The 11,652-nt window shown below is 43.1% G+C and overlaps 1 protein-coding gene across 2 annotated transcripts; it reads right to left on the bottom strand.

Moving 5' to 3' along the window:
* Nucleotides 1-3,977: 3,977 nt before the first annotated feature.
* Nucleotides 3,978-8,612, bottom strand: LOC147441147 (putative serine/threonine-protein kinase At1g01540). 2 transcript variants are annotated; one of them, XM_086482852.1, is made up of 8 exons: nt 8,278-8,612; nt 6,908-7,704; nt 6,630-6,734; nt 6,409-6,531; nt 5,586-5,756; nt 5,129-5,258; nt 4,888-5,012; nt 3,978-4,508 (listed from the first exon to the last, which is right to left on the bottom strand). In XM_086482852.1, exons 2-8 carry the CDS (start codon nt 7,639-7,641, stop codon nt 4,301-4,303), a joined length of 1,596 nt encoding a protein of 531 aa, XP_086338978.1. In that variant the 5' UTR covers nt 7,642-7,704; nt 8,278-8,612; the 3' UTR covers nt 3,978-4,300. The 2 variants fall into 2 exon arrangements, with proteins under 2 accessions (XP_086338978.1, XP_086338977.1); XM_086482851.1 differs by having other exon boundaries at nt 4,800-5,012; nt 8,278-8,607.
* Between the last annotated feature and the right edge of the window lie 3,040 nt (nt 8,613-11,652).

Here is an 11,652-nt window from a genome sequence, read left to right as displayed (position 1 = left end):
GATCTTAGCTCACCAGTGGCCTTTTGTCATCTCATATGCACACATTGGGTTGAACATGTGTGAACACGGACCCAAGGGAGCTCGTCGCCACCACCATGTAAAGCCTTTCAGAATATGTGATGAATGTGAGGATGCAGCCGCTCAAGGACCCAAGGGAGCTCGTCGCCACCACCATGTGAAGCCTTTCAGAATATGCGATGAATGTGAGGATACAGCCACTCAGGTGTAATGTGTGTGATGCTCGAGAAAAGAGTATGTGTTTGGAGATGTGTGCGATTATGTCTATATATATTTAGGGTTATGTATCTGACAGCCACTCCAAGGTATATGTATGTTTAGGTTTAGGTTTAGGATTTATAATTATTAAAAACAATGCAGACTTTGGAAATAGCTTGTCCTTGAGCCATTTATGCATGTGATCTTGTAAACAGCTTGCATGTAGCATGCTAAGTTTAGGTATGTAGTCATTTGCAAGCTCACATGCAAAAACGACTCGCGAGAAAGTTGTTTTTGAAGTCCACTGCGTTTTTACATCCAAAAAACGTTGTGCACTTTGGAAAAAGTTTGTCAGCAAGCCATTTGGGCATGTGAGCTTGCAAATAGCTTGCATGTAGCTTGTTGGGTTTAGGTATGTAGCGGTTTGCACGCTCACATGCGCAAATAACTCAAGGAAGGTCGTTTCTGAAGTCCATTGCGTTTTTGTATCCCAAAAATGTTGCGAACTTTGAAAACGGCTTGTCCGCGAACCATTTGCGCATGTGATCTTGCAAATAGCTTACATGTAGCTTCCATGGGATTAGGTATGTAGTCGTTTGCAAACTCACATACGCAAACGACTCGCGAAAAACTCGATTTTGAAGTCCGGTGCATTTTGCATCCCAAAAACACTACGAACTTCGGAAACGCCTTGTTCACAAGCCGTTTGCGCATGTGAGCTTGCAAATAGCTTGCATGTAGTTTCCATGGGTTAAGGTATGTAGTCATTTGCAAGCTCACATGCGCAACTGGTTTGCGGGAGTCATTTCTTAAGTTCGCTTCGTTTTTGTGTTCCAAAAAAAACGGTTTGCGCATGTGAGCTTGCAAATAGCTTGTATGTAGTTTCCATGGATTTAGGTATGTAGTCAGTTTTAAAGTCCGATGCATTTTTACATCCCGAGGATCGGACATGACTAAAGAATTTGAAGTAGTTTACACTAACTAGGGCTAGGAATGAACAAGAGACAAAGGGGTTTTTTCCACTACTTGCATTGTCATGTAGACATGGGTGTGCAAATTTGTTGCACCCTGAAATATAGGCATTGACCAATAAAAATGAGATTGTAACTCAATGGTCTTGATCTACATGCACCTCTAAACTGAGGTGTGCGAAAATCACACGTCACTAGAGAATGTGAGGTAGTTTACAGTGTGATTCATGGCTTCTTGATTGCTACCGAAGAGAGAGAGAGAGAGAGAGAGAGAGAGAGAGAGGGAGAGAGAGAGAACTTAAATTTCTGTTTATTTAGGGTTTAGGATATTCAAAGTCATTATGAGTAGTGAGGATGATGTGGGATCATCCGATCGAGACGCCTATCTCACAACAAGGATCTTATGTCCTTGTAATCAATGCAAGCATGTAGTGCGACGAACAAGGCACGTTTCTTTGCGGCACGTTTGTAAGTTTGACAAGTTCAATCCATCTATTATAGATCAAGTTGTTGCCAATTACAACTCATCAAACTCTGATGATGGTCAACAAGCAACAATCTTGCAACCTAACAAAATGAAAAGGATCATTCGACCCACATGCGTAATGCACTTGCTCCGGACAACAATCACAAAGGAAGGGAAGCTTACTAGTTTGAAGTCACACGATTGGCATAAAATGTGTCAAGTATGTTAAAAGTGAAACAGAAATAGTAGAATGTATTATACTACTTGTGTGTGGACTTTGATCCCAATGCTAAACTTATTTTGTAGTTTATTTTGCCGATGGCCATTGAAGGTTGTTTGTCCCCCAACATCCGCCAAAGAATCTACAAACTTGTGAAACTGGTGCAATGGATCTTCGAGAAGGAGATCGATGTAGTTTTTATACCATCCGCCAAACAAAACGGTGTGGAGGTCGGTTTCTTGTTTGAGATACACTTGCCTATTACCATGCTGATCATTCAAGTGCATCTTCTCATTCACATGGGTGACAAGGTGGAAATAGCAGACAATACATTCCAAGTGGATGTTCTTTTTAGAACTCTTCGTGGAAACACTAAAGAGATATGTGCGCCAGAAGGCACACCCAAAGGGTAGCATCGCAGAAGGTTGGTTGGTTTCAAAGTCCCTTGTGTACATTGAAGAGTGGCTCTTTGGAGCTATTCGAGCAAAAGATATGCTTTGTCACACCATTGATTATGAACACACTTTCAAGATAAAGATGTGCAATGTTGGTGTGGAAAGGATCATGACGAAGGATCTAAAGGCTTAAAAAAACCAATTTTGCATGCTTCACATCCCGATGATACAAAAGTAGATTTCATGGTATAAGGATGCAAAACAAGAGAGACAAAAGACACGGCTTGAGTGGAGACGAAGAAGACAACCACCGGTGCATTATTTGGCAAGCCTTGAGAGCCTACCAACATTCATGAGCTTAAGGTGGTTGCACAAAGCCTTGAGAAGCGAACAATAGCATGGCGAATAGGTGATTGAAGAGGGAGAGTAGGAGCATCTGACGAAACAATGGCATGAATAATGTATTGCTTGCTTAGGCTATGGTCACGCAAGATTGCCAACTATGCCTAAACATAGCATTAAATGAATAACTAAGCCTCTTGCATGGTCATGCAGGTTTAGGTTTCGGTTATTCATTCATCCTCCTAACTAAGCCTTGAAATTCACAACTATGCCGATTCAAAAACGACATACTTACAAAGGGTGAGCATAGTTATTCATTTAATGCTCCTTCTCTTGCAACCAAGAATGAGACTTAGTTATTTGTTCAAATAACCAATAACTAAACCTTCTATGACCATAGCCTTAATGTACGACACTCGTGCAAGATAAGATAATCTTGTTTGCTTTCCTTTTTCCACTTTTTGTGGAAGTTAATTTTTGTGAGGGATTTACACAAAGGGTGGGCATAGCTATTCATTTAATGCTCCTTTTCTCATGTGACCAAGAATGAGGCTTAGTTACCCAAGAAATGTAGCTCAATTGGTGAGACCTTTGAGATGTAGCCCCAAGGTTGAGGGTTCAAGGCTCACAAGTTGCATTCTCTTGGGTGTATACTCCTCCCCTATTGGAGGGGTGGTTTCCACGGCTACCCCTCGAGGGTGTAATGTGCAACAATGTACAACTGTAAATACATGATATGTGTACAGTTTCTCCCTACTTCCTTCCCCGCACTCATGGTAAAAAAAAAATGAGGCTTAGCTATTTGTTCAAATAACTGATGACTAGACCTTCTGTGCCCATAGCCTTAGTGTACGACACACTCGTGCAAGATCAGATAATTTTGTTTGCTTTCCTTTCTCCACTTTTTGTGGAAGTTAACTTTTGTGAGGGGGTTTATACACTACCCTCCAGGCCAAGATGAACTCAAGTTCGACCCACCAAACCAGCCTAAGGGACGACAAAAAGGGACACAAAGGCTGACATATCTTAAAGCACAAAGAGCAACATGAGTAGAGGAAGTACCATGCACAACTGGAAGGCATGGGCTCTTGATTCAGAAGTTGAGGGTAGGGCATAAATGACATCACAAATGTTTACAACATAACAAATGGCATCTACACTTCCATGCCATTCTATAGGCCTCTTTAAGTTCCCCTAAATCTCTCTTTCTTCTTTCAAAGGTATCATTCACAAAGCCTTAATCAGAAGATAACATAAAATCCTCGAGTTATCAATGATTGCAAGTAATTTCACCACTAAATTCCTTAATGAACAATTTGTTTGATCAACATAATTGAACTGTGCTCATCTTGCCCAACACCAAAGGGGAATGACAATGCAGTTGGTGAAATAATTTGCAATATATGACAACTACACAACTATTATCTTGGGCATGTCGGACCGGGAATGCCTCCAATTGATAAGCTAAGTTTAGGTATATTCACATTTCCATCATTAATTACACGACCATTTTCCACCTTTCTATAACAATCAAAAACATTTCACACACAAAAGCCCATACCTACAACATGGCTTAGGAGCTGCTTGGTGCTAGAATATAACCACCCTGGGCCGTGATGCTCGTATCCTGCTTGTATCAAAGGCATTGTCCATTCACCGCAGTCACCTTGTTAGCGCTCATACTTCCACGTCAATTTCCTATCAATAGTGCCCACAAACCCACCCTCATCATGAATAGGAGGCCCTCTGCATGCAGGACTAATTTGGCCAGCTTTGTCCATAGGATTACTCTTTTGAGGCAGCATGAAAGAAGGAATCGTAAAGAGCTTGTGCTTGTGCAAAGTTGTGGGCACTTGTGTAATGCTATTTTGATGGTACGCTTCTGAAATTTTTGGTTCCTGACCAATATCAAAGACAAAAAGAGCTTCAGACCTCTTCTATTCTCTACATGCATAAACACATCCTATGACGCCCATGTGCATGTGTACGCAAGTGCAAACACAATACACATGCGTATATATACATAAAAATACACATAAATATATACATACATAAAGTTCAATATCAAGGAGCAAGCACCATCAAAATATCATACAAACCTGACAAAATGGTAAAATACACATAAATAAATACATACATACATAAAGTTCAGTATCAAGGGGCAAGCACCATCAAAATATCATACAAACCTGACAAAATGGGTTATCATCAGCAGATTCAAGCATATGCACAACATGACCCATCTTTGGCCGCTTTGAGGCATCAGGATCAACACACCGCAATGCCACTAGCAGTGCTCGTTTTAAAGATCTTGCTGATGGTTGAGCTACCATGTTTGGATCTGCAACTTCTTCGGAACGACGATTTCCCACCATCGATTTCAGCCAGTCTACCAAATGTACCTGGACCACATAGCAAAAACCTCAGGTGGCCGAAAGCTCAGGTGAGGTAGAAGGTGTGTGCAGCAGCTCAGCAGCTAAAACTTTCATGACAACCTTCAAAGTACTCAGCTTTTCACCTCTCCAGCCGGCCGGTTGCGATCAACAGAAACTCTTCCTGTTATTAGTTCCATGACAAGCACCCCATAACTGTACACGTCGCTTTTTTCTGTCAGCATGCCTGTGGAGACGTATTCAGGAGCAACATAACTGCATGCCCAGAAGAAAAAAAATCTCTCTCTCTCTCTCTCTCTCTCTCTCTCTCTCTCTCTCTCTCTCTCTCTCTCTCTCGTGGTGCATTACGCTAAAACAGAAGATCAAGTTCTCAGGGGTGTAAATAGTGCTTATTCCCGTGCATACTCATGGCGGTGTCCCCTAACCACAAGGTCTGTTTTGACTCCCTCTATCTTAAGTATGCCACCCATTTTGACTATAGATGATTCAAGTGTGTGCGCGCGCATGTGTATGTGTTGCGCACATGTGCGAGCGTGATGGAGGTGTGGGATTTAAACGAAGTAGAGAATCCACAACACTTACCCAAAAGTGCCCATAACCCTTGTTGTAACATGGCTCTTCCCTGTCCCTAAGAGCTTCGCAAAGCCAAAGTCTGAGACTTTGGCATTCCACTGGCTGTCCAGTAAAATGTTGCTTGGCTTGACATCTCGATGCACAACTTTGGGCTCCAAACCCTCGTGCAAGTAGGCCAACCTATAGTACCACAAACTGTTAAAGTGATTAATATACTCCAACATTTGAGTCAAGTACCTGCAAGTTAGCAAGATAAACGTAGAGCACCAGGCAAGTCCTACATGCCTTTGATGTTCATATTTTGATTGCAGACTTCCATACAGAGAATTAGGCAGTTAATTCAATCTCCAGGGAAAGAAGAATAAGAAACAATTTTTTAATATCACTGTTATAGATAGGGCACCAAATGTTCCATTGAGAGATCGAATACCTATAACCCTTAGCCAAAAGCTCGCCCAAATGGGCCGCAAGAACAGAAAGGCAAGCTATAAACTCAAGTGGTAATTCATAAAGTCAGCAGCCCCTGATGAGTAATTTTGGCTCTCTACTATAAGGCCCCACAAATGTTATCAGTATCCAATACGGAGTGCCAAGTAGATATCCCGACAAATGGTCCCAGCATCAAGGTCAATATTAATGCATTTTAGTTGTCAATCAATTTGAACATTGGACGGCTGTTCTGATCCCATCTAAAAACACATAGCATCCACATTTCTGCATTAAATGAAATTTGTTTTGATGGCTAATTAGTGTTCCAATGTACTACACATTTTACTTGTTTTCAACTATTTGTAGCATTCATAATACCAATGAGTGGAAGAAACAAATTTACCCTCTAGCAGTACCAACTATAACCTTCATACGGATGTCCCAGGAGAGTGGTGCTTTCTGTCGTAAAGGCCCGTGGAGCCATTGCTCCAAATTTCCGTTGTCAATATATTCATAAACAAGGAACCTGATAATAAGAAAAAAAAACGCAACTTTTGAGTAACATGATCAAAGAAGCTCAACTTCCTACAAAAGATACCCATACTTCTAAAAGTTCAAAATAACCTTTGAGACCCCTCCACACAATAGCCAATCAACCGTACAAGATTTTTGTGCCTCACGCGCCCGATGGCATCCACCTCTAGCTGAAATTCCTTGTCTGCTTGGCCTCTGCATGAACTCAAATTTCTCAAACAAAACGCATGGATAAACTAAGCTTCTAAGAGAGTACTTTCATCCATGTTATCTACCATACATAACAAGGCCACTCAGCCTCAAAGATTGCTAATTGCCCCAATGTAATAGTACATATCAATAGTGGAAAGTAGTTCACAATGCTCAACCTGTTGTTCGAAAAGTTTTTGAGAACAATGCGAGTGCCATTGGGTATGAAACCGCGATAAACAATCCCATGACTTCCATTTCCTAGCACATTTTCTTCACAGAAAAAGTTTGTTGCCTCCTCCAGCTCCTTCTGAGTGTAGCAACGGCCCCAACTCATTTCCGATGACCCGGGCACAGAGACCCCTGTTTTTGTTGATAAAGCAGAAAGGCATGAATCTGCTGACCTAGCACTCCTGCTACCTGAATCCTTGTCTGCAACATCATGGTTTCCACCCTCCTCTTGAAAGCCCTCTTTTTGGATAGAGGGTTGCCCAAGATTTTCCACAGTAACTTGATCTTTGGAAATCCATATCCCTGCTATCTTTCGACGCACCTCCTCACCAAGAGCAGCTTGCTTTGCTTTGGTATAATGTCTACCTTTGTACTCCTTATCGGCCTTGTCCAAATTGTATGCTCTCATCAAAGTCTCGTCAGCAATATCTGAGACATCCTTTTTTTCAGCAGTGTGTGATGCATCCTTCATAGTTTCCTCATAGAAATCATAACCATTTCCATTCTGTTGAACATAAGAAGGTAGCCCTGTTTCCACCAAAGCCTTGTTCATTAGATCGCTAGGGCTGCGCATAGGCTTGTTTTGCCTCGATCTTTGCCACACTACGAAGAGAAAGTAAATAAAAAAGGCCAGAAATCCAACTCCTATACATATATCTGCCCAAGGTCTTAACCCCATCATTCTGGCTGTTTATCTGATAGGTTGTTTTGCAGCTTGGTCGGCGCGCGCGCAATGATGGTGCACCTGCAACCTCGCATAGAAAATCCACCTTCAAAAATGTAACCCTTGTTTGCTAGCGTCAAAGACTACAGTGACAGGAAAAAAGTTGCTAGGTATGGAGGCAACAGAAGGGAAAATCCTAGGTATGGAGGCAATAGAAGGACAAAGATCTCTCTCTCTCTCTCTCTCTCTCTCTCTCTCTCTCTCTCTCTCTCTCCCTCCCCCCATGTGATTGACTAGAGATATTCCAGTGAGAAGTGTGCAGTGGATCCCCAGCTGGGGAACACGTAATCTAGGTGAAGAAGATGTTTGGTGAGAGGGTAGCATACGCACTCATGCGTTTCTTGGGGATGCTACTCACACACGCGCACATGCAAAGCAGCTCAGTGAGAATGATGACTACGTTACTGGATCCATAGCCAGACTAGAAGGCAATGCGATGGGAAAAACCCAGCATAACTCTCAATCAAATGAAATCCTTCTGGTGTAGCAGTAGAGACATGGCAAGACGCAACTTTGTAGCGGTAGCGTGAAGACAGGGATGATGGAGGAAGTTGCTCGAGAAAGGAAAGAAGCAATGATCAAGAATTGGGTTACCTTAAGAGGATACTACTCTTCGGCGAGCTGCGCATAGTGGTGGAGCTGCTGCTTTTTTGGGCGGCCCCAGCGTTCGATCTTCTTTAGCAGTTTTGCTATCGTATCATGGCTATGGAGATTGGAGCTTTTGGGAGGAACACTGGGGAGCAATAGTGAGGAAGAAGCAAAGCCTGGCACGCGCTGCAAAGCGAGGGAGGTGCATAAAGAAAGCAATGGGCCTCCTTCCCCAACAGTCTCTCTCGCATGTGTTTCGCAAGGGGCTGTAGAAGAGCTGGTCGTGTCGTTATAAAGAGGAGAGAGAGGAGGGGAGTGGAGAGGGCAAGGTGCCCCTCCCAAGGAACGTGGCAGCTTCCCACAACAATGTAGTATCACTTGCTCATAACCCTGCAACGGTTTGCTCAAACTCTATTCATTTCTTATTAGCTTCCAACTTAAGGCTCAAGACTCTATGACACATTCACATAAAAGGGGGGGGGGGGGGGGGGGGGGGGGGGGGGGGGGGTTCCGTTTATAAGTGACACTGGGTGAGAGACTTGGGATCAACAGCAGGGGTGATTTATCGGCGATGCGTGTGTTTTGGAGTGTCGGATCGACGTAGTAGGCGGGGGCAAGGTTTTATACATGTGCCATCACCTTGTGTGTAGCGATGCGCAGTAGGCTTGTTGATTAAGGTGTGGGAGCGTGGAGGGGTAGGTCCAAGGTTCGAGTCGCGAGCGACGATGGTGGGGAGCTTGGGGGGGGGGGGGGGGGGCTCAAGAGCATAGGAGGAGCGCGCGATGTAGTTTTTTTTTACGAGGCTGTGTTTACCCTAGCCATCCCTAACCACCATCTGGCACAGAAGGTCGTGTAAAGGGGACCTAGGGTGCCAATTAGACATATCACCGAGTGATCTCGACGGACTGATATGGGAAGTGAATTAGGGGTGAACTAGGCCACCCCAAGTTTACACCTAGTTCATACCACTAGCCCCATTGCCAATATTGTGCTGCTATTGAGACTATAGTCTCGACCAAGGATCCCCTCTCAACCACTTCATGTCATTTGGAGACATGGCCCTCCCAAAAAGCAAAACTAAAAGTTTTCCCCACACCCTCAACACTATCTCACACGGGCATGGGCAGGAGGGGATCAATGAATGGTCCACGCCTATTTCTTGAAACAGGGGCACTGTGGGTCATTCGATGTTGCGGTGCGCCTCGAATTTTTCAGTTTGCCTGAATTTACTAAACTGATCCGAATTTACACAGTGGCGGGTTCATCATAAAGGAGGTTTTGTTGCACCCAAATTTACAAGTTTTGTTGCACCCGAATTTACCTATTTTCTTGAATTTACACAAACCGCATCAGACGGCTCAAATCGCACCCGATCCTCGAAATGGGTGTGGGCCATTGATCCCCTCCTGCCCATGCTCGTGTGAGATAGTGAGCAAGTCCCAACCACCTTACGTTAGCTAACTCTTGTAATGATTTTCAACTCTACCAATTTTAGCAAAGTTGGAAAACTCTATCTTCCTACCCCCAACCTTCATACACAAGTGACTCAATGGGTAAAATTTGACTCTAATCTAGGTATAGGCTACACCTCCACACTTTCTTACACATGGATCTTTCAAATGGGATGATCTACAATTGGGAGCATGCAGGCCATTTCGATGCACATTTGTGAATTTGGGAAACTTTATAAATTTAACACTAAAGGTAAATTTGTGTAGGCTAGTGAACTTGGGGCATCTCATGCACCACGATCTTGAACCCATGACCTCTCTCGAGCAATCTATGTGCTCTAACCCCCCCCCCATGTGATTATTGAAATGTATGGTATTTGGTTGTATAATATTGTAAATACGAGTTGATTTGTAAATTTGGGGCAACTTTGTAAATGCAAACCGCTTGAATGGACGATTGACGATCTATGTGAGTACCTAGATTTTTGCCCCCATCCTTGATCCTCAGGACAATTCGACACAAGATCTTCAATGAAGTATAAGCGGTGGCATCTATGGCGCTAAAGTGAATCACATTTTCCACGAAAGTCGAGTGCCGTTCGATTTTATCCTTATTTACTTTTTTTGTCTGTGTTTACTTTTGCCTTTGTCCGAGTTCACTTTATTAGCCAGTGGTTTCGCCTTGGGAACAAGCAACCCCACACGAGCGTGTGGTTAGGGCGTTGGGCTGTCAAACACGAGTTCTCAAGTTCGAGTCACCGACAAGAGGCTTTGCGAATCAAAATGTTGACCCTTTTCTCCGTCGTTTGTCCTCCTCTAGATTCCTGCAAAATGTTGACCCTTTTCTCCGTCGTTCATCCTCCTCTAGATTCCCGCAACCAATCCATTGTCATTGATCCCACCACCTTGGGATCATTAAAACCCCGTGTTAGATAGTGTTGAGGATCCTTGATCCCATTTGAAATTCCCCATGTGAGATAGTGTCCAAAGTAGACTACACTACAATAAAGTGCAACACTAGAAAATTTGGGTACATTGAGGACAATTGAGTTTATTGTGGTACTTTTAAGATCATGATATCCAAGTGGGTGCAATTGAATACAAGTAAGTGCCTTAATTCCTATTGATGCAATTGAGTACAATCAAGTCTTAGTACAATTGAGTGTAATTCAGTGCATTTAAGATCAATGGTATCCATGTGGGTACAATTGAATACAAGTAAGTGCACTAATTCCAATTGAGGCAATTGAGTAGAATCAGGTGTGAGTACAATTGAGTGCTATTGAGCTCAACCGAGATTCGAGTCTAACTTATTACTCAAAAGAAGTTTTTTTCTTCCTAATTCTTTCAAGTAGACCAATCTTTGAACAATGTGCAAAATTTATACAAACATTTAATTATTTATCGATATTTTTGACCATATAGTTCAAATCCTACCCTCGACAATTAAGATCTTGTTTTTAATCAAACAATTTGCACTATAAATCCATATATGTGAACATTGTCCCAATTAAGGAGCATTGGAGATGCTCGAGTGCAATGGATTGGTCCACTTGGGTAGGATTGGGGACATTCGATTGCAATTGAGGTACACTTCAATGCATTGAAGGTATGTTCTAGTACAATGAAGTCCTTTAGTACAAGCAAGTCCTGTCAGGACACCGACAAGGCCGGACTAGACAAGGGCAGGGCCGGGCTAGGCGGTGTGGAACGGGGAGTCCAACTAGAGCAAAGGGCCAGGGGCTTACCTATATAATGGGTGGTTGGGTGGTGGACTCTCAAGCTTTAGCTTCCTTTGTCTTACACTGGTATCAGAGCTTATGTCTATTTTGGGAAAGGGGGAAGGACGTGGTGCTTTCTAGCCACTCAAGGCTTGCATGTCGGGGTCTAACACAGTGGGGATCACCCCTTAGCAAGGTCGTCGATGAGG

This window comes from Adiantum capillus-veneris, chromosome 15 (assembly GCF_014529385.1).
Source record: "Adiantum capillus-veneris isolate H3 chromosome 15, ASM1452938v2, whole genome shotgun sequence".
Taxonomy (NCBI): Eukaryota; Viridiplantae; Streptophyta; class Polypodiopsida; order Polypodiales; family Pteridaceae; genus Adiantum; species Adiantum capillus-veneris.
Note: the sequence above shows the minus strand (reverse complement) of the source record. Positions and strands in the feature narration are given on the sequence as shown.